This window comes from Triturus cristatus, chromosome 3_2 (genome assembly GCF_964204655.1).
Source record: "Triturus cristatus chromosome 3_2, aTriCri1.1, whole genome shotgun sequence".
Lineage (NCBI taxonomy): Eukaryota > Metazoa > Chordata > Amphibia > Caudata > Salamandridae > Triturus > Triturus cristatus.
In genome coordinates this window covers 368,752,729-368,776,281 of record NC_140584.1, presented here as the reverse complement: position 1 = coordinate 368,776,281, position 23,553 = coordinate 368,752,729, and the positions used below count along the sequence as shown (strand labels likewise).

The following is a 23,553-nucleotide window of genomic DNA, read 5'->3' as shown; positions in this document are numbered from 1 at the left end:
TGCATTCCATACATATTTCACCTTTTGTTTGAAAGTGATCTGTCTTCTCTCTCGTATGCAGTGAATCATATACTTAAAACTGGAGTTCATGAATCACTTCTTTCTGCGAAAGAATTTGTGGAGAAAGTTCAAGAAAAGATGAAAATTTAGAACCACAGTTAATCAATTTGATGGCATGTCAACATGGAACAAATGATTATTGGTATCGTCGTCATGGAGAACTCAAGTGTATGTTACGGAACTTAGGTACACGAACATGGTTTGTCACACTTAGCTGTGCAGAGTATGCATGAGAAGATTTGCTTGAGTTTTAAGAGAAGCGAATTCTAATATAAAAAATGTTGAAATAAAGACTCCTGGTGAACTGTGTTCATTGGATCCTGTAAATGTGTGCAGATATTTTAATCATAAGTTTCAACCTATGATGTCTTTTATCTGTAATAAAAAGAATCCACCTCTTGGAGATTTTACCGATTTCTTTTGGAGAAAGAAGTATCAAGCAAGAGGTGCACCTCATATACATATGCTAGTATGGATCAAGGATGCACTTAAATTTGAAAATGGTTCTGATGAAACAGTATTGTCTTTCATCGAACAGTATGTGACATGTGAGATTCCAAGAGAAGGATGAGATAGAAGCTTGAGACAGCAAGTTTTACGTTTCCAAAGTCACCGTTGTGGAAAGTATTGCAGAAGAAAATACAAGTCTAATGGAAAATTTTACACCAAATGTCGGTTTGGTTTTCCCCGTCCAGTCATTTGTAAAGGAAGAGTAAATTCTTTTTTTTCTTCTATGAGGCACACAATAACTTGGAAATTTCCAAAGAATACCTACAACTTAAAAAGAACAGAAGTGTCAAAGTATATCAATGACTACAATCCGTGTCATTTTAAAAATGTGGAATGCAAACATGGACATCCAGTATGTTGCAGATAACTCAATTGCTGTTGCACGTTATGTTACATCATACATAACAAAATCTGAAAAAAACAGATGAAACAAATGTGGGAAGAAATTGCACAAGAGAATAGTCTTAGCAAAAAATTGTACAGCTTTAGTTTGAAAATGCTTTCCCACCGAGAAATTGGATTGTATGAATGTTCAGACCGCTTGTGTTTTCAAGTTTATATTCAAAGTCACGAGGGATCATTTAGGTAAGTTTAGGTCTTGCCTGCAAACGAAACAGAGTGTTGAAATCATTGGAAGAAATTGAACAATTAGTAGCAAATGAGCCAGATAGTACAGACATTCTTAAAACTAATATGTTGGACACATACTATCCGAAAAGAACATCTGGAACAGCTATGTCTATATGAAGTACTTCAACATTACAGCTTGAAAAGAAATGTTAGAGAATTTAAAAGAAGGAAAGTTTGCAGTAGTTGGATGTCATGGTAGTTTAGTAAAACATGCAAAGGGTAATCTTATAAACCACAAGAAACTTAGTTGTGAAACTCCAGATAAGCGAGAATTTTACTATTTAGCACTTCTGCAGCTGTTTGAACCATGGCATAGCGAAAGTGAATTACTTGGAGATTTTGACTGCTACAAACATTCTTTTAATGCTTGTAAAGATAGCATTCGATGTCCAACTTCCCTACAGATTTAAAAATGTTGAATGATTAAGTTGAACAGGAAAAGACTATTCTAGCTGAAATAGCTCATGTAAGTTCTCAAGATAGTCAAAGTAGTGGTCCATGTAGTGAAGATCCTCTTGGAAAACCAATGCTGGAAAATGAAGCAGCGATTGCTATGCATGAAGTCGAAATTGCAATGCAACAAGCACACGAGGAGAATAGAACATTGGAAAAGGTAGACGAACAAGTAAATGTTGAACAGAAAGAAATATATGTGCAAGTGAGAGAACGGATAGAACATGGTTTGTTGCATGGGAAAAAAATAAATAAAAGGTCTGTTCATCTTTAAACCTCTTCTGATGTACATCAGTGGTCAAGCTGGGACAGGTAAACATTTTTTAATTAAAGTTTTGACCAGTTATCTTCAAAAAACTACTGGTTCACATTTATGTTGTGTGGTAACAGCTCCAACTGGATTAGCTGCACACAATGTTAAAGGAGTTACTTTGCATAGATTATTGATGTTACCAGTGGAGCATGATAATAAATTAGAATAACAGAAGTTGTCTGGAGAAGCTTCTTATAAAGAACTCACTCAGAATATGCGACAAGCAAGAGATGAAGATTATGCAAATATTCTAAAAAATGTAAGAATTGGTGTTCTAAGCAAACATGGTAAACAAGCTTTTCATAGTCGTTTACTAAAGAACTTGTTTACAAATGAAAACACACCAACAGAAGTAATGTACAAGAAAATGAAAGAAAAAAAGTCTATAGTTTGCTTAATGCCTACAGTGGAAGAGTGTTATACATTTAATAGAGAGCTTATGACATTGAAAAATCAAGAAATAGTTCACATTGAAGCTATTGATAAATTAGAGCATCAAGGAATAACAATTGTTCTTTCAGAAACACTACAGACTAAATTGGATTCTTAGGTAAAGTCTGTATCAAAAACTGCAGGCTTAGAAAAAAATTTAAATGTATGTTTAAACTGTCGGGTAATTTTGAAGTGCAATCTGAATGCAGAAGAAGGTTTAGTGAATGGAGCAATGGGGAAAGTTGTTGATTTTGTGAAATATCAATAGAAATGGAATTGAATTTTTGAAAGTTAAATTTGATCAGAATGCAGAGGTAAGACAGATTGCACGTTGTGCGCGTCGTTTTTTTGCCTGTAAAAGACTTGTATGTTCGTAGAAAACAGTTTCCCTTCTGTTTAGCATATGCAATAACTATTCACAAATCTCAGGGTTTAAGTGTAGATAACGCTTTGGTAAATGTTGTAAAAACGGTGTTTAAAGAGGGAATGATATATGTTGCATTATCTCGAGTTAGAACGTTGTCTGGTTTGTATTTAATTGATTTTGATAAGAACAAGGTTAGTGCTGATGTTAATTGTGTAAGAGAATATAATCTTTTGAGAAAGCTTTATGCTCCCAAATTAGGTGAATATCCTATTTATGAGAAACGTGTTGTGTGTTCAAAAACGCAAATATGTTGAAGAGTTAACTATGGTTGAAAAGCAGAAAGAAAATCAACAGAAAAGAAAAGATGTAAAGAAGCAGAAAATACAAACAAGTGATGATGTTGTTGGATACCAATGCTTCTGGTGTCAACTGCTGTGGCAATGTCATTCTAAATGTTATATTTTATCTTGAAGATGTTTGTGGTGAAATTATGGAAAGTCAGGAAAAAAACGTTGTTCTGTACGCTGTGGTAAATAATTTAATTACCGGAACTTAATTTGATGCGGAAAATTAATAATAATAACTCAGTAAAATAAGAGGCAGAATCCGTGGTATTAGAGGTTCGGAACGGGCTTTATTCCAAAATCAATTCGAATTGATGGACTCCATATTCCATCACCACGAAGGTTCAGGAAGTGAAGGGCCATACTTTATTGACAAGTAATCATTTTTATACAATAGGCATTACAGTGAAACAGATGCAGGAGGCGTAACAGTTGATAACAAAGATAAAAACATACATGCGTAACTTAAAATGGGTGTAACTGGGCGTAACTGAAGAACGTCATTAGGTATGATGTCACAAGTAGGTGGCACCATGTAAGAATTTCGCAATGTCAGCAGAAATACTCGGCAGAGATGCGCGCGCAGCAGCATGACGTGTGATTGACGTGCAACTAGGGGGTGAAGGGGACTTGACATTTAGCTCTACATGTGGAGACAGAAGTCTGGGGGGTCAAGTCAACCTAATCCCAAATCATATCTAACATCCTATGTTTAAAGAACTATGTTATCCAAAAGGAAAGGTCTTTCGAACAAAATCTATTCTATACTGACTGTGAGTGCGTGTACAAGCGTCTAAGTGTCTACACTAGATGCGAGGGCAGAAATCTTCCATAGTAACAGGGCTATGAATTACTTGCATAAAGACAGAGAAGCCGGGCCCTTTGCTCGGTAGCTGGAAGAATGTTTACTTAAACTACTAGACAGGAATGCATTGGATAGGGAGCGGAGCAGATAATCTCGAAGGTGAAATACAGTTTTTGGCAGGCAACAGGCTGGAGTCGGGCACCGTTAGCCGCGCAGGGAATAGGACAAAGTTCATGGATACAGATGCGAGCTCAAACTGGAGCTTTCAGAGGCAGAAGGCAAGAAAAGGCTTAATGGCAGAATCAGGGCCTATTCGCCTGGACTGTAAAATGGGATAAATGAACCATATAAAGCCGGTGGCCTTTCATACTTAGGAATGGAATATCCGACCCATTCATGGCGGATCTGAAAGAGGACATGTTGGCGGTGGACGCACATGTGTTTGCGTCTTCATAACTGGAACTGGAGGGAACATACATGTACTTGTGATTTATACATGAAACCGTTGGGGTCCAAGATAGGGGACATAACTGATCATAAAAATCCATATTTCCACATTCCCTCCTTGTCCCCTACTTGCCCTTAAGAGATATCAATCTTCATTAATCCGTTGATCTGTTCATATAGCATCATTTGTTCTTCTTTCTTCTTCCGTGATGAATGAAATCTTGGTGGTGGAATACACGATGTGGCACACAGACCACAAATCGCTGGTCCACATTGTAGGCATAAGCAGCAACTGAATAGTATGAGAAAGCCAATACCTAGGAAGGATAGGACCCTCCATCCAAAGGTAGATAATACACTCCAAAACCAACCGGACCAAGTCCAGGTGCCTGGATTCTGGTGTATGTGGCTTACAATCTTATGAAGGCGAGTTATGGCTTTATATACAGATGGCGAATTTTCTGGTATGAAAATGCAACAGCTTGATCCGATGACCCTACAAGCTCCGCCCCTATCGGCCAGGATGACGTCAAGGACAAGACGATTTTGAAGCACAACAATCCGAATAGCAGACTGTTCTTCTGTTAAATTGCCTAGGGCAGAAATAGTTTCGTTCACTACTGCTTCAAGGGTTCTGGTTAATCTACGCATCAGCTTACTATTGGTAACTGTACCTATATAGGGAAAGAGACCTTTATTGAAATCTGTGTATTTTTCCCATGCTGTTTCAGTGTAATCGACTATTGGGAGATCTCTCCGTTCCCTATCGTGTACTAAATGAGTATTTCTATGATAATCAGGAGGAGCTAGAAAAACAGGTGGCAAAAGGAATCCGATGTAGCAGGTACCATCCCAATCTAGAGGCAAACGTATATATGCAGTCTGACCACATACGAAGTAGGAATGGCGAGAAGCTCTAAATGTAGACTTGCCTTGATCACTGAATTCTATTACAGTGGTGCATCTACTATGGCCCATATGTATGGAACCATTCTTTCTTACACATAATTCACCTTTAACTGGAAATACTGACATGGCGGGCAAAATTGGTGCAGCTTCGGATTCAACATTCAGGATCATGAGATTAAGCGTGAAATTCCCTAATCCATATACTTCATTTTCTAGATCAGTTCCTGTTCTTTTGGGAAGTCCCTTCTTGTCAGGGTAGCAGACTTTAAGCAAAACTAAGTTCAGGTTTCCCCATACCCAGTTGTCTTGATAAACTGCGGAATTCGAATCTAGGGAATTAATCAAACTAAACCATGCTCCACAGGAGCCATTGTGTGTGAACGGATATGGAAAGAGAGGCAGAATTCCCTTATAGTTCTGATAGGGAGGGAGTCGGCCACATATCCAACAATTCGTAGCATTGCTAGCCTGATGGGAATGATGTAACATACTAATAAAAGTGTTATTGCGCAGCGCAAATCTATAGGACAACTCATGCGGGGGTAATTCACTAAAAGAATGTTCAGCAGTAACATTGTAAACATGTTTAGAGATAGGATAATATATGTGCAACAATATACTTGCAGCTATTATTAAAAGACTTAAGAAAAACAAAATTAATAACGTCACTGTGCAATGACTACGCAGTGATTTACAGTACGCATGTTGTTTCAACTGCATCCTTCGGTTTCTTTCTCTATTCAGGTCTAAGGGATACATGTCAGAGACAAATTCGACCGATTCACCTTGGAGAGGACTTAAACAATCAAATTGTCTGACTTGTTAGACCGTAGTTTTAGTTTATATTGTTCCTTGTCATTCAGTTCAACCAAAGGAAGCTTTGAGTCAATCGGTGAAGACACGCGAGGTGTGTCGTTTACATCTGACGGTAGTCCATGAAATTTCTTGATATGACTTGAATGTATCCAGCCTTTGCGACCTTTGATCTTCACGGCTGTCCTCGTGGTGAGCAGTACTAGTTGAGGCGATTTCCACCTAGGATCCAGCTGAGACTTCCGGTCAAAGTTCCTCACTAACACCAAGTCCCCGGGAACTACGTCATGGGGTTTCACCTCGGTGTTGTCGGGAAAGGCTGCAGCTACCTGTGAACGACAAGATTGTAGTGCAGACATCAAGGAAGCCAGGTAATCTGTCAGCATATTACAGTCAACATCAGTTATTTTGCGTGGTATAGGCGTCCCCCACATATTTGGTGGTCTGCCAAAGACCACCTCATAAGGGGATAGCCCTGTTCGAGAGTGCGCTACCATTCTCATGTAAAAGAGTGCAACCGGTAAGGCTACTACCCAGTCGACACCTTTCTCTCTACATATTTTGGCCAATCTAATTTTCAGAGTTTGATTATGTCGTTCCACGAGACCTGCTGCCTCGGGGTGTCGGACACAGTGAAATTTCCACTGATAGCCTAACAAAAGTGAAACGTGTTTCATTAGTTCGGATGAGAACGGCTGGCCGTTATCTGAGTAGACAACACGTGGTAAACCGTACCGTGGGAAGAATTCTCGAACTAACTGTTTGGCAGTAGTCGGGGCAGTGTAATCTGAAACCGGGTATGCCTCTGTCCAACGGGAAAGAGCACAGACAACTACGAGAACATATTTGAATCCTCGACATCGTTCCATCTGGATATAATCCATCTGGAGGACTTCAAAAGGGTGATCAGGAGGCTGAAATCCACCTTGTTCTACGGGAATGCTTTTACCTGGGTTAAACTGACAACAGATCATACAGGTACGAACTTTTTGTTTAGCTACTGCTCGTAAATGTTTGTTGAACCAAATGTGTTGAATGCTGTCTAGCATAGCTTTTTCTCCTAGGTGCGCTGGACTATGTACAGTATTAATGATAACTTGGACCATTGAATCAGGAAGGAACCATACAGATTTTCCCTTCGTCATCCATCCTTGATCCGTTTGGATCCCTCCTAATTCAGTCCATTTCTTTATTTCATCTGATGTAGCATGTGTCTGTATGTCAATTACGTCAAGAGCGGGATCCTTAACCGTCATGCAATGTGTTGGTGTCGGGACTATTGTCTTTGTCATGTCGGATGTTTGAGTTTGAGCAGTCTGTTTAGCTGTTCTGTCAGCTAGATCATTGCCTTGGGAAATGATATCAGTAACTTTCGTATGAGCTTTACATTTCATAATTGATATTGCAGTGGGTAGATGTATTGCATTTAATAAGGCATGAATGAGGGGTCCGTGCTGAATGTGGGCACCGTGAGAAGTTAAATAACCTCTCTCTCGCCACAGCACGCCGAAGTCATGTACAACTCCGAATGCATAACGTGAATCAGTGTATATGTTGACTTTTTTATTTGTGGCTTGAATACAGGCTTGTGTCAGAGCGATGAGCTCTGCTGCTTGAGCTGACAAGGAATTTATGCAATTTGTTTCAATGACTTCAGTGTCTGTTGTGACTGCATACGCGGCTACTAACTCTCCTGTACTTGTTCTCATACATGAACCATCTACATACAATGTCAAGTCTGGATCTGACAATGGGACGTCTGTCAAGTCTTGTCTGGGTTTCGTCGTGATAGTGATAACTTCAATACAATCATGTGCTAGTGGGTCTGTTCCGTTTACTGGTAACAGTGTGGCAGGATTCAATGTACTACAACGTCTGATTTCTATGTGTGGCTGAAACAATGTTAACTCGTAACCAGTGAGTCTTGCTATAGTCAAGTGTTGTGTTTGTGTGCGGTTCAAGAGAACCTCTACTGCATGTGGTACTTGTACCGTCAATTGGTGTCCTAACACTATGGCATCGCTTTGTCGGATTGCTAAAGCTGTCGCTGCCACTGATTTCAGGCACGCAGGCAGAGCCTGAGCTACGGGATCTAGTGTACTAGAAAAATAAGCACATGGTTTGTGTGATCCTGCTTGTTCCTGTGTGAGTACTGACAAGGCAGTACCTGTACTAGTAAACCTGGTAGTGTTTTGGTCTTTTCCCCAAGCCCTGAACCTGGACCTCGAGCTTTTTCTTCGTTTTCTAATGCTGTCCAATCTATCTTTTGGTCTCCCACCTCCCAATCCTTTTCCTTGAGTTTTTCGTAAATGCCCGCAGGCATTAATACCTTCAATATTGTCATAATGTCGGGATAGGTATACTCTCCCATAAGCAACATGTCTTTAATTTCACGGTGGAAACCCGCTGGGTCTTTGTCATGACTGGGTACCACTTTCTTCATTTCTAATAGTTCTATTTTAGATATGGGTGTGTATACAAACACACGTTTAAACTGATTGTCCTCACCTTTTATCGGGTGAACTTCGCGTAAGGGATTCTGTCTATCCATATAATACGTCGTTCTTTCCTTGATGGGCAGTGAGACATGTTCGGGACATACAAAAAGAATGTACTGCTTTCTGGATTCTAGGATTTCTCTAATTAACTCAGTACCTGAACCTCTCCATTTATTCGTGAGTAATTCAGTCAACATATCAGGTAAGGGACCAGGATCGGAGTGTTGGCTTTTATATAATATAAGGAGTTGTTGAATCATATAGATACCAGCTAAACGCTGTTCATCTGGGGCGAGGTTCAAAAACGTGTGCGCTAATGTATCATCACTATATTTTCCGGGACTATCAACCCAATGAACGGCTGACCTGGCTAATTCTTGTTCGTCCATAGAATCGAGTATATGATAACCCCTTCGTTCTCGGAGTAATTTGTCAGCGGCTTGGAACGAATGTTCGGGGGACCTTATATTTATTATAGGAGTTTGGAAATTTCTGCTATTATCTGGACGTATCGGACGTATCGGATCAGTAAAGCATCTAGTATTATTGCAAGATCTTCCTCTACCTACATAGGCCATTGTTTCTAACTGTCCCGTGGGCAGTTCTAATTCTTCCTCCTCCTCGGTTTGTTCAGGCTCGTCTACTGCTAATCTTTCTTCGTGTATTCGTTCTACTTCTTTGCGGATCTTGCGGCACATAACTACTATACATGATCGTTTATCATGTCTCCCCTCTGATATATTCCTACTCCATGTGGTAAGAATTTGCATTCCTTCCGGATTTACCCCTGGTCGGTCTTGATTTCTGATCACACAGTTTATGAGGAAACGTAACAGTTCCCCCTGTATTTCTACTTTCTGGTACTCCATGGCTCTGTTAATACTCTCAGAATCTCGCCCTGACTGGAGAAAATGATATATATTTTCTAAATGTGTAGTCATTCCTGGTAGCCTCCCTAAATATATTGCAGCTCGTCGGATACGTAATGATGCCAGCAGCATTTCGTCCCCTTTTCCGGGCACTGGGTCATATCTACAATCTATTAGAAGTTCCTTGAGCGTGTCGGGAGTTACTAGTTTGGGCGTACGTTGGTGGGCTAATTCTTGAAAGGAAAGTTTATTTACTCTGGGTGGCGTTGAAAAAATGTTTGATGTACCTCCGGTAGCACCACCTGGGGTGCTGGGTGTGAAAGGATTTGTTGAACGTGATATAGCAACCATAGGTGTGGATACAGATGTAGAAACAGATGTGCTTGCCGGAACTTGTGTCGGAGTTTGCTGTTGCGGAGGTACAGACGGAGGAGGGTCTTGGCGTTGAACCCCCTCGGCAGGCGGTCTATGTGGCGCAGTATTAGCATACTCGGGAGCTGCGTCGTCTAAATAAGAGGAAAGAAAAACATCTTCTGCGGTTCTGGGATGCCCTTTGGGATGTGCTTTTATCGGAAACAATGGGGGTGGCAAGTCTTTTGGTATCTCCGGAGTAGCCTTAGGTAACCCTTCGGCCAGAAGAGGATACATACCATTCATAAGGGCATTTCTTTGTCTGTCTATTTGTTCTGATTTTACTCGAGTACCTTCTTCAATTAATAGATTTTCTCGAACTTTATTTGAATTCTCCTTACTTTTCTCTTCCTGTCTGAGCGCTTTTTCTGTACGTCTATATGATTCTTTACGCCATAATTCAATGGCATCTTTCTGTGACTGTCTAGCTTTCTTTTTCCATAATTCTTCCTCTACTTTCATGATGCAGTCTGCATCCCAGGTCCCAGCTGCGGGCCACCTCTGACTTTCTGGTAATTCCTTGGTGTAGTCTACCCATAAATCGAGAAATAATATGGCGTCTAGGCCATGTTTATGATACATGAAGTACCCTGGAGTGTCCCTAGGAGGAATGGGAACAGCTTCTTCGAGTACCCCTTTTCTAGTTTTGATCTGTCTTAATTTCGAAAAGAGCGGCATATTGAGAACTGATCTGATACCTAATTTTGAACACGTTTAATACCACAAAACACAATAATGAACAGTCATTCACACCACAATATGCAGAACGTGTTTAAAAACATTTAACATTTAACATGTAATGAGTAAACAATGATGGCCATTTAGGGAACTAGTCACTAAGCATAATACTCGGTACTAACTAGATAATTCTGAATTATATACTAGACATACTTGATATACTGCTAAACAGTACAGATACACTGCTGAAACAGTGCAGACCGGATTTGTGTACCCAAACCCGTCTTGACCGGCACAAACTATGTGCACGTCAGAACGCCTCCCCGACAATGGTACTCACCGGGTAGCTCGGAACGGAAAGCCTCGGAACTGAGCTGAACTGGACTTGAACCGGACTGGACTCGACTCGAAACTTCGGAACCTCGGAAACTGGTGGGCCTCTGTATACCTCGGATCTTGCTCTCTCAGCTAGGCTCTGGTCGGGATACTTCGCACTTCTCACCGCCTCGTCTGGGTGTTGATCGCAGCCTCAGTTACCCCCGCTCGGCAGGAGGGAGATACAGGAAATCCTGTGGGTACGCGTTGTTGTCTGTCCAGCTGTGGCAGGAGACCGGGCCTGCAACGCACCTCCGGCGCGTGAGATGAGAAAGTGTCCCTGTTCGGGCGCCATATATGTGGTAAATAATTTAATTACCGGAACTTAATTTGATGCGGAAAATTAATAATAACTCAGTAAAATAAGAGGCAGAATCCGTGGTATTAGAGGTTCGGAACGGGCTTTATTCCAAAATCAATTCGAATTGATGGACTCCATATTCCATCACCACGAAGGTTCAGGAAGTGAAGGGCCATACTTTATTGACAAGTAATCATTTTTATACAATAGGCATTACAGTGAAACAGATGCAGGAGGCGTAACAGTTGATAACAAAGATAAAAACATACATGCGTAACTTAAAATGGGTGTAACTGGGCGTAACTGAAGAACGTCATTAGGTATGATGTCACAAGTAGGTGGCACCATGTAAGAATTTCGCAATGTCAGCAGAAATACTCGGCAGAGATGCGCGCGCAGCAGCATGACGTGTGATTGACGTGCAACTAGGGGGTGAAGGGGACTTGACATTTAGCTCTACATGTGGAGACAGAAGTCTGGGGGGTCAAGTCAACCTAATCCCAAATCATATCTAACATCCTATGTTTAAAGAACTATGTTATCCAAAAGGAAAGGTCTTTCGAACAAAATCTATTCTATACTGACTGTGAGTGCGTGTACAAGCGTCTAAGTGTCTACACTAGATGCGAGGGCAGAAATCTTCCATAGTAACAGGGCTATGAATTACTTGCATAAAGACAGAGAAGCCGGGCCCTTTGCTCGGTAGCTGGAAGAATGTTTACTTAAACTACTAGACAGGAATGCATTGGATAGGGAGCGGAGCAGATAATCTCGAAGGTGAAATACAGTTTTTGGCAGGCAACAGGCTGGAGTCAGGCACCGTTAGCCGCGCAGGGAATAGGACAAAGTTCATGGATACAGATGCGAGCTCAAACTGGAGCTTTCAGAGGCAGAAGGCAAGAAAAGGCTTAATGGCAGAATCAGGGCCTATTCGCCTGGACTGTAAAATGGGATAAATGAACCATATAAAGCCGGTGGCCTTTCATACTTAGGAATGGAATATCCGACCCATTCATGGCGGATCTGAAAGAGGACATGTTGGCGGTGGACGCACATGTGTTTGCGTCTTCATAACTGGAACTGGAGGGAACATACATGTACTTGTGATTTATACATGAAACCGTTGGGGTCCAAGATAGGGGACATAACTGATCATAAAAATCCATATTTCCACAACGCTATACTTTATTTCAAGAATTGAGAACTGATAGAAGTAAGATTCAGTCTGCTTCTGGTATTTGCCAACTGTTGGATACCTGTACTGGATCTTTAACGTTCAGTGCTAATATACAGCAAAATGCACAAGAAATTCTGATGGTTATACTTGGAGTACTAGAAGATGAAGGAATTCAGATTGAGAGTTTATTTGGACTCAGTTACAAAATGGGAACATAAATGTGAACAGTGTTCGTTAACTTCAAGCACTATAGGTGACAGAGAACGATTTCTATATTTGACAATTCCTGACTGCAAATCTGTACCATTTTCCAAATTACTAAAAGAAGCAGATCATGAGATCTGTTCTCGTTGTAAATCAACAATGCTATCTACATTATGCCTACAAAGATATGGAAAATATTTGATTATAATGCTACAACGCTGTAGACCAAATGGAAGAAAAGTGGAAACCAAAATAAAAAATGTTGCTGCTAGTCAAGTATCTATTTCTGGAAGAACTTTTGCAACAGTTGCTATTGTTTTCCATGCTGGAAGTACTACCACAAGTGGACATTATACAGTTTATTTAAAGTGTAATAATGGTTGGAGTCACTTCAATGATACGCACTTGGAAATGAAACCGACATTGCCTTATGAATTACCCAACTCATACTTGATATTTCTGAAACAAAGAATTTAGATACACCATTCAGCTTTGTGGGAAGGTGTAAAGATACTTTAAGGAATTCATACTGGATGCTTTCAAAGCGAACTTTTTGATACTTTATTTGGCGTATTGGAAAATGTTCACAGAAACTACAAAGTAAAGGTAAGATTTGAAGATTGGAAATAGCATTGGATGTGTTATTTGTGTTGATTTTGTATTATATTTGTGAGAATTAGGGATTTTTTTTTTTTTTTTTACAATCTAGTTGATTGTTTTTTTCCCCTGCTGTTTATGATGAAACTACTCTGACATCACTGTCAATAGTGAAGTTAAGTGGTAGCTGATGTCAGCCAAAAAAAAGGGAGAAAAATGGTTCTGAATGATAGATTATTTTGTATTATTTAAAAACTCACTGTAATTTGTGAAATATATTACATTACATAGTAGTTTTGCAGTCTATTTTATGTAGTTGAAAAGTTAGAAAAACAGTAGTAATGACAAATAGCATAATAGTAGTTCGATATTTAAAAAACCTTTGAAATTCACTGAAAAAACTATAGGTTTTACAGACGTTATAGTTAGTTGGACATTTGACTCATATAAAACCAGAGAAATTCGCCTGTTATAGTTAGTTGAGCTAACTATAACTCGCGCGCCCGCAATGCATTGCTGATGACGTCACATATTACATCACTCATGACATGGTCAGGGACATCACTGATGACATCATCCACGTGATAGTCTGACACACCTCTTCACACTCTAATATAACCTTTAATACACCCACTCTTAGATACAGACTACCATTTTCGAAACCATAGACACACCAATATCAGATACTAGATACCCATCCACTGATTCCTATCTATATTTTGTGAGCCGGACATACACTGATACAGTCACTCATATAAGCGGTCTCATCATTTCATCAGTATAATATCCACTCATACGCCTATACATACATTCACACAGTGCTACTGATCCGTAGAGTTACTCACACATCTACTCAGTCATGCCACAAATCAATCACACACCCATGTACTCACCTATGCAGATATATACACACCACCTGAGTTATTTATACACACACCACTTCCCTTATTGATATAGATACTATCACATACCTACTCTCTTAAACAATCACTAATACAAGTACAAATTTGTGTATGTAGACACTCTTGCAATCTCTCTCACGTATAGTCAATTATACACCCCAACACTCACATACACTGTCTAGAAACTTATATACTCACATATATACAACTAAGACATAAATTCACTAATCAATACACCTGTACACACAGTTAGCTACCCATACAGCCCTTCCAAGATGCGGTTTTGAATGTATAGAACCAGTGAAACAGCTATTCAGACATGTATGCACAGTCAGACACCCCCACCCAGATATAGAGATAGATATAGATATATAGATATCTATATCTATATCTCCCACCGATAGGCAAGCCCGGCAAAGCCAAACGTTGCCTTAGCCTTCCCCCCCTGCCACTAGTGACGGTGTTCCACAGCGGGAGGGCGTGTCCCACAATATCACATCCAACGCTGATTATTGTTTGAAAAGCAGCATGCTGTGGACACCAAAACGTTGCAAAAGGTGATTTATTAACAAGAAAGGCCCAGACACTCTACGCGTTTCGGGGAAGAACCCCTTGTTCACGAGTGGCTATGTCAATGTTCACTTCAGTTTAAATAAACATCACGTGACAGATGAACATAGTAAACAGACTTCAGAGTTAAAGTCACTCGGAAATTTCACATATCATTACTGTTCTCTCAAAGTATTTTACTCCATTCCAAAAGAATTATGCCTTTTTGGATTACTTGCAATGCGGGAAGGAAAAAGAAAAGAGGAGAAATCATCCTTGTGTGTTATCAGATTAACCCACATGTTCAAAAACTGTTTGAAACTTTATCGGTTTTGAACATTGCCTATTTTCGAGCATTTACAATTCTCGGAGATGCACTAGATATTACCAGCAGAACACTCTCAGCTGGGCAGGCATGCTTAATAACGCACTATCCTGCCCTTAAGCTCATGGAGTCTTATAGAATCCCACATATTTATTAGTGTTTTAATATCATAACACCATATCGCCCTAGTGGTTTAAACTGAACAGTAATGATATGTGAAATTTCCGAGTGACTTTAACTCGGCAGTCTGTTTACTATGTTCATCTGTCACATGTGATGTTTATTTAAACTGAAGTGAACATTGACATAGCCACTCATGAACAAGGGGTTCTTTCCCGAAACGTGTAGTGTGTGTCAGAGCCTTTTTTGTTAATAAATCACCTTTTGCAACGATTTGGTGTCCACAGCATGCCGCTTTTCAAACAATAATCAGCGTTGGATGTGACAAAATATATATTTTGATTTACTACATTGTGCGTAATTTCGACTGGTTTCTGGCATTACATTATAAATATAGAAGCAACTTTTTTGTTTATGTATAATTATTATTGCGTTTGTGCACTTAGTATTGCATTAAAGCTAAATTGTGTTCACTACCTTTTGTGTTGCTCCTTACCGAGTGTTCTTATTGATTTGCACTCTACTGACTTTGCTTGGGTTGGCTGCCAGCAGGCAGTCCAACACACCATGGATCCATCGGTCTTCAAAATAAGATCCAACAGAAATTCATGTAGGTAGTGAATAGGACTGGGGACTCTTGTTAAGGATATGTCTCATTACTGCGAGGGCTTCAACATGCGGGACATTGGTATATAGGGACTCAATGTCCATGGATACCATTATTTCTTCTTTAGGGTCAAAGTTTTCGTCTTTGTATTTTGAGATGAAGTCCCCTGAGTCCGTAATAAAGGCTTTTGTCTCCACTACAAAGGATTTAAGAAAAAAAGAAATCTATGTATTGTGCCAATGGTTTGAGTATTGAACCACATGCTGTGTATTTTTTAATAGATCTTTGCTAACACATTAAATACAGGAATGCGGGGTCTATTTTGTTTAAGAATTCAAACTCCTTATTTATTTTTAAAGGTTTTTTTCTTCAAATCTGTTTTACTGAAGCGAATCAAAGAACCTTATAAATGTAATACAAGAAGAGGTGTACGTCAGGCAACCAATTTTGCAGAGTACAACAGCACCTTAGTAAGTTTAGGTAACAAAAGCATAAGTCAATTCTGACCATAAATCAGGCATTAAAGAAACTGTAGGCAAAGAAAACCTCTAATCATTGGATCTGCAGACAATGAAAGATTAAAACAACGTGGAAATGTCAAGGTGCAGACCAAGAATAAACTACTTATTTCTAATCCAATGATTTTCCACCGCTTTGTGATATTTAGGATTTGGTGCCTCACTTCTGCGGTGGGATTATTTGTAAGGCGTCAGTAGTGATCCTTATTATTAAGTGGTCTTATAACCTGGAGATTTGAGTATTATATTGAACCCACAACTGGATAGCACAGCTAATACCTCAGACACGAAGCCAAGAGCCAGGAAGACTCCGACAGGGTTGTTAGAGGCATATCAGTTGACTGGTGCTTGGCGTCACTTACATGCAGAGACACAAATGTACACGCACTATACAACACCACATAATACATGGACAAGACTCTATTATTGGTTCCTCACCCCCAATGTAGCTACATGGTTAAGTGAGACTGGGCGCCTGCCGCACACTTTATTGGACTACGCCCCGGTTACGGTGGGACTGAAGATCCTTGGCCCCGGTGCTAGAGCCAAGCGGTGGCGGTTCCCTGAGATGGCACTGCGTGATTCAGTATTTGCTGGCAAACTCAGTCAGGCCATTGACGATTATTTTGAACTTAATGAGGGTACAGTGGACACGAAAGTAATGCTATAGGATGCATTTAAAGCATATATAAGAGAGGTGTGATTATCGAAAGGAGCCGGGATTCTCAAAGACCTAGGTAATACCCTATCCGTAATTGAGAGGCAGTTAGTGGCTATCGACCAAGAGCAGGGAGGTGCTCAGACGGCTTCCGGGCTGAGGAGGCGGGCAGCACTACTGGCGAACTTTCATGAGGCTTCGGAGTGGGAATCACACTATCTGGGGAAGTAGGTGGTCGCCAGGAGGTACGGGGAGGGAGCGCGCCCAGGCCGCACGTTGGCTAGACGGATTCAGCCACACAGGACCCAAACATACATAACTAGCTTGAACGGGGAAGAAGGTGAGACTATAACCGACTGCGAGGGTATAGAGGCCAGAATATTATCATATTACAAAGATTTAAATGCTATGAAGGTCTCCTCAGATACGGATGCCAGTAATGCCTATTTGGATGAAATAGCGTTAGTATGGCTGGAGAACGCACATAGGGAATTCCTGGCTGAGCCATTTACAGTGGATGATGTAGTTCAGGCTACAGACGCCATGGATGGGTCCAAGGCTGATCAAACAATACAGTTAAAATCTTTATGGAGAGCATACGTCTCTCCTGTTAAAATTCACTGTATGGATCCACTGCGCCCGCACACCTGTCCCAGATGCAGCGCTCAGATGGCTGATTTCACGCACATGGCTTAGACCTGTGTCAAAGTGGCGCGATATTGGACTCAAATATTTAGTGAACTATCGAAAATGACCGGCTTGAGCCTTTCCCCCTCGCCTATGCAGGCTCTGTTGGGGTATGTGCGAGAGATCGCTAAGCCATATAAGCGTTTTAGTAGAATTCCATTATTGTTAGCAAAAAGAGAAGTGTCATTTCCCTGGGGGAGTAAGTACCCGCCAACACTGAAAGGCTGGATGTTCAGCACGTCATACTGTAACACTACCAGTGAGGTATATGCACAGCTGCAACACCCAGCGTCTAAGCAGTTGGATACATGGCAGCCTTATAGGCCCTATTTGTTGGAACAGACATCTGTTAGCTCACAGACTGAACAGGATACCAACCCACAGAGTTCCACAAGCAATTCAGATATTTAACTGGTGTTGGAGCAAGGGGTGAATGGGGATATATCACTGTATTACAAAGCTGTGAATGTGTACTTTTACTATGCAGGGTTACTGTGTATTAGAGAGATCTTTTACGGTTGTAAGTATCGAGCATGTGTACAGGCGTTCAACTAAATACAACGCAGGGTAGCGAATGAAGAATACTAGATTGGGTCAACTCGAATCCAGTTGAACTTTCCATCACTTCACTGTCACTTTCTACTGTTGTGATTGTTTTTATCACAATACTAACAGTGATCCAAAGAGATCTCCAGCTAACAATGCTAATGCGATATATAACTCTGTAACTAAATAAATACATTTGTAATATTTTCAGGTACACAATAGCATGTTTGATGTGTACCACCACCCTGCAACAAACATTCAACTTGGTCTCCGTTGTAACTTGATGCAACTAAACTTACCGATTTGAAAAAGCAACCTCATAACAAAAGTCTTTTTGTGTCTATGTTCCAAAAGATATTGCTAAATGAATATAAAATCCTTCATACGAGTAGAAGGAGAAAGTTGTATACATAGAGAGGTCTGTGACAGGACTGTGTTTAGTGACTAAAGATGTGCCTTTCAGCTTTGAGATTATAAGCATGTATACTTTATCAAATCATAGGACTCATCTGGGCAGATTAAAAATAACCGGTTGACTGTAGGCAGAGGCATAGCAATCTGTGGAACAGAATGAAGTGTTTTATTTAATTCCTGCAACAAATGGAAGTTAAGCCTTTCTTGAGTCAGTCAGATGGGTTCTCTATTCCCTGCGCTGCAAAGGAGTCTGTTACAGCAAGCACTCTGTTGGAACAATAGTATATAGATCCTCACTTATTACAGGACAGCAGTCTACTGTGGAATTTCTATTCTCACTTGAGATCATGCTGGCTAAGGAACAGCTTTAGTTTATGTAGAGAGGAAAAAGTGATCAGATAGGAGTCATGATTCTCAATGTTTTTGCTTACTTCTTAATAGTGTGTTCATGTTTCAATTATTTCCCATGCTAGTTTACCAAACTGGATAGGAGTGCCCCCTCTGGTCTTTGTACAGTCTCATTTGTAGGACAAGAAACCTGAAGAGACTCAGCAGAGAAGCGCGGGACTTCAGTACAACTCAAGGTTATGCAGCAAAAGCAGTAATTTAGCAGAATGGGAGAAGCCACATAATCAATTGTCTCTTTTACTGTCACCAATGGAACGGTCATTACGGTTTTCAATTACAAGATCTTCTGTACTGCAGCTTGTAACACAGCGATTGCCCATAGTCAGGAGCTTAAGAATGAGTAGCATATTGAAAACTCTCTCGGTTGGACCAAAGATAAATAATTTCAAGCAGTACTCACTGAAGTGAATGGGTTTAAGTCTGGGTTCAGGGATTCCGATCGCTCAAAGACCAGAGTAACTGGGCCTGGCAGCAAATCCCGCAGCAGCTCGTCTGCAACTTTTACGTGGCAGTACCTGTAAGAGTAAAACAAAATGATGAACATCAAGTTCTGAGCGGAAAAAAAACAGAAAAGCATGAAAGAGGTACATTCCAGGCCCCCAGTTTAAACTGACTTACTTTCATGTCATAAAAAAGCATGCTGCTAAAATGGTAAAAATACTCCAGTATTAGTACACTGTGTTAGACAATGTCAGTATTGGTCTCAGCTTGGCTATGAGGAACAAAGTGTTGTAATGAATTTTCTCTTTTCGGAACCGTCCTCAACCGATAAAAAAACAAAAACACAGTTTTTGTAGTAGCCCTAGAGCTACAATGCAGTAAGTGTTTTGTGAAGCACTGCCATAACGGTTTATACCTATGTGTAAATGTTTTAATAATTTAGTGTGAAATACAGCAAATTGTACATACCATAAGGATGACCATTCTGCAGCATACGGTTATGCCCTTTTTATGGTCTGGCTTTACAGCACAGCTGTCGCTACACAATTTGGTGAGCAACACTAGAGGGGGGCTTTGACTCCGCCCACATGTTGGAAACCAGAAATACAGGTTTTAATTATTCTCTGCTTCCACAAAAAAAGTGCTTGCCCTCCACGTAGCGGTGATAGTTTTGTTCATATATTCAGCTGCCTAAACTTGAACTTTTAGGGGCACACACAGGTTTGGAATGATATTGAAGTGTCTTAAATAACTAACTTATGTTGTTTTTCCTCCCACAGCAGCAGATCGGAGGAGGGCAGTCACTTTCCTACATGGAGTTCTAGGACTAAATTGACAGTGCAACTGTCACCTGCCCTTTTAACCTACACACATTATTCTACAGTTCTTTGTTTCCACACAAATACATATCTATCCCCATGCTATTTACTTGTAATGCTTCACATTACCATACAACATTCCTTTAAAGTCAGACCTACTTGCATTACCAATGTTTGTTGTAGTCTGTACTGTATACGTTCACAAGTGCTACCTCAGAAGGTACACTTTAACAACACAGTAGTGTGATATTATTGTTAAACCAGATTCCAACCTTCCTAATAGCATACAAGACCGGGCTAAGCTACTGCAACCATACTTTTAATGGACTTTTAGCTCGCTGATAACCGTCAAAAAAAGAAACTATACACAACTACAAGGTGTTATTATTTTCTCGTTTATGGATGATGTAAATATAAAATTGCCACTCAATTCCAATCATCTTGCCTGTAATAAGATAAAATGTCATTACATAAGTTCGGAAACTAAACTATGGCTGATAGATAAGAAATAGTTCCGCTTCTGTAGCATAAAACATTTCGTCCTTTCGAAGTGGCCAATGCTCTCCACTGTATTCTTACCTGTAAATATCTTCAATGTTCCCAACACATATGGCCAGAGGTTTACTGCCATTGCGTCCTTTCACACTGTACATATTTTTTATGGAATGAGAGTTCTGGGCAAGACAGGCAAGTCCATAGACTGTGTCGGTGGGGACTCCGATCACCCCTCCCTCCTGCAAAACACGAGCAGTTGTGTTTATGATCTCTGTCCAACCTGTAAAGAGGCAACAACAGACGCCATGTTAGGTATACAAAAGCATATTGGACTGGACTGCTTCTTCTCAAGCACTAAGGGTCGATTTGCAGAAGGTTGGTCCTTGTCTGTAGTGGTGTTAAGGTGACCACCTGGCATGAAGGCAAATTCTGGACTGCAACAGTAAAAATGCTATTCAAGATGTCTTGTATATCACACAACTCACCCGAAAGGCCTCCAGGCGCTGAGACAGGCACACCTGCAGGCCTTGGCAAGCCATGCCAGAATTAAAACAGATTCAGAACAAAGGGTCAAAATTCCAGATGAAAATTCAGGACAAAAGGTAAATTTTACGGACACATTTTAGGACGCCGCACGATTATAAAATAGACAACTGCCAGAAGTAGATGTCAAAATAGATTTAGGTTATTTAGTGTATATTACACATTGGAGCATTGAACAAAAATTCACACAGAGCTGGGCGTATTTAACAAAGAAAAAACTAGCAAAGATATACACTGTTGGAAACAGCCCACTCCCACTCCGCAGGGTGGTGGTGGACCTTCCCGACACAACGTGGTAGCTTGGCTCGAGTGGACAGGAAACAGGCGCAGTGCTAAGCATACAATACACCCATACAATAACCATGCGTGCATCCGTTCCAAAAACGACTCTACACCGTAAAAATTATGAAAATATGTTCTCTTTATCTTTCTTCTCTTAGTTGCTGCTTGGGAAAATAAATAACAAACACAATATATACATTTAAATATAGCAGGTCCAATAAATATTTGCTGTTTGCTGAAATAAATAGGGGTGATTATAAATAACAGGGCATAAATACAAGTGCAATATATACAGTCAATTAAATACTTTGAGGTAATAAATACTGTATCAATAAATACTGTCCCAATAAATCCGGTACACCAGCAAGTCCTGTGGACCTAGAAATTCAGTGCAGCAATAAATAGATGAGAACTTAATAAATACAGTAACCCCAATAAATAATTAGAAGTATACAGTACACTTTGTGAATCAGATGACACTTCACTACTGAAGGGCTGAATTGGCCCAGGCACAGCTTGTAGGGTGTGAAAGGCTTGAGGGGTACTACTCCCTGGCTGAGGCAAAGGCTGAGGCCTAAACTGAGGTAGATCAAAAAGGGGGGAAACTCCAATGCCCTGGCTTCCCTCTCCACAGAACCTCTCTAGGTTAGTCCCAGTTCACCCCAGGCACAGTCAGGTGGGTTTCAGCTCCTCCCTAGCCCCTTAGAGTAGTCTCTCAGGTCTCCACAGGGCCTAAGGCGCCCTCTACTCCACTTACTGCCCTTTTCTGATGCTCCGACGCCGCTGGAGTCGTGTCGACGCCGTGAGGCGGTTCCGGTTCGGTCTCGGCGGCCTCGGCACAATGTCAGTTCTATGACGACGCCGGTAGGCGGTTCCGGTCCGATGTCGGTGGCCTCGGTTCGATCTCGACCTCCGGTTCGACGGCGTCGGGCAGTCTCCACACGATGTCGACTTCGGGCGGCTCCGGTCCGATGGCGCACTCGGCTCCGATGACGTCGGCCGGTCTGACCTCGCTGTCGACTTCCGGCGACTCCGGGGTGCGATCCTCACCCCCGACCTCCGGTGTTCCTCCTCACAGGTTCCGGGCGACTCCGGAGTGCGATCCTCACTCCCGACCTCCGGTGCTCCTCTACCTCGGTCTCCGACGACTCCGGAGGGCAGACTTCACCCTTCCGATGACGCCGCTCGCTCGACCTCGGTTCACCTCCTTCTCGACCCTTGGTATTCCACTCGACCTCCGCCGGCGCCCTCTTATGACCTCAGGCGGCTCCGGGTACGACGTCTGCTACCTCAGTCAGCGCCGCTTCTCCACCTCGGGCTCCAGGTCTTCGGCTACTCGACGCCAGGCTCCAGGGAAACCAACTCTCAGGTCAGAATCTTGTTATCTTCTTGGTTCTAAGGCCTGTTCCTGCTGTCCAGGTCCTTAGGATGGTTTTCTTCTTTCTTCTTCCCACACAGGGCTATAGGCTGGGATCCATCAGCTGGGACAAGTATCAAGGGTGGGTTTATGGACCCCACTCCAGGCACAAGTTTCCACCCCTGCTGCTTCACTCCTTCCTCCTTCACTGTTGTGCTCCTCTCTCTTCACCAGTCAGGTGCCAACTGCCAGCTCCAACTGCCAACTGCCTCTCTTATCCTCCCAACATTCTAAACGGTTTCCAACTGTCACACAGTTCTGGAATCTCCTGGAAGGTTCTGGTAGGTTCCAGTGGATGCTGGTGATGTCACAGGAGGCCACCATTTTGTGCTTCAGGCCCTCAGACAGAAGTTTCAGGGGTAGCTAAAATGGTTCCCTGAATCTGTAGCAACACGAAAAAGTCTGGTGGTTCCCAAAAAGGAAAAATTCAAACAGGGTTTGAGGCAAAAGTGGGACAAAATAAATAATGATGAGGAGGGACCACCCACAGGGCTGACAGGTCTAACACGCGTCCCCCCCAGCTGAAAGTGGGGAGAGCTACCCAACCCCTTGGGAGTTCTCATCACTAAGGCGGAAATACCTTGAGAGACCGTCTGCATTGGCGTGGTCCACTCCAGGCCGATGTTCCAC

General features: G+C 41.4%; 1 protein-coding gene across 2 annotated transcripts in view; it reads right to left on the bottom strand.

Moving 5' to 3' along the window:
* YRDC (yrdC N6-threonylcarbamoyltransferase domain containing) overlaps window positions 1-23,553 on the bottom strand; it is a 95,423-nt gene that overhangs the window by 58,446 nt on the left and 13,424 nt on the right. For both annotated transcript variants that reach the window (XR_014979903.1, XM_085647880.1), the window contains exons 2-3: window positions 20,766-20,961; window positions 19,328-19,442 (exon numbers count right to left, since the gene is read on the bottom strand). Coding sequence is in view for 1 of the 2 variants with exons in the window: in XM_085647880.1 (XP_085504006.1) it covers window positions 19,328-19,442; window positions 20,766-20,961 (311 nt within the window). In the remaining variant the exon portion in view is untranslated. The remainder of the gene's footprint in view (window positions 1-19,327; window positions 19,443-20,765; window positions 20,962-23,553) is intronic.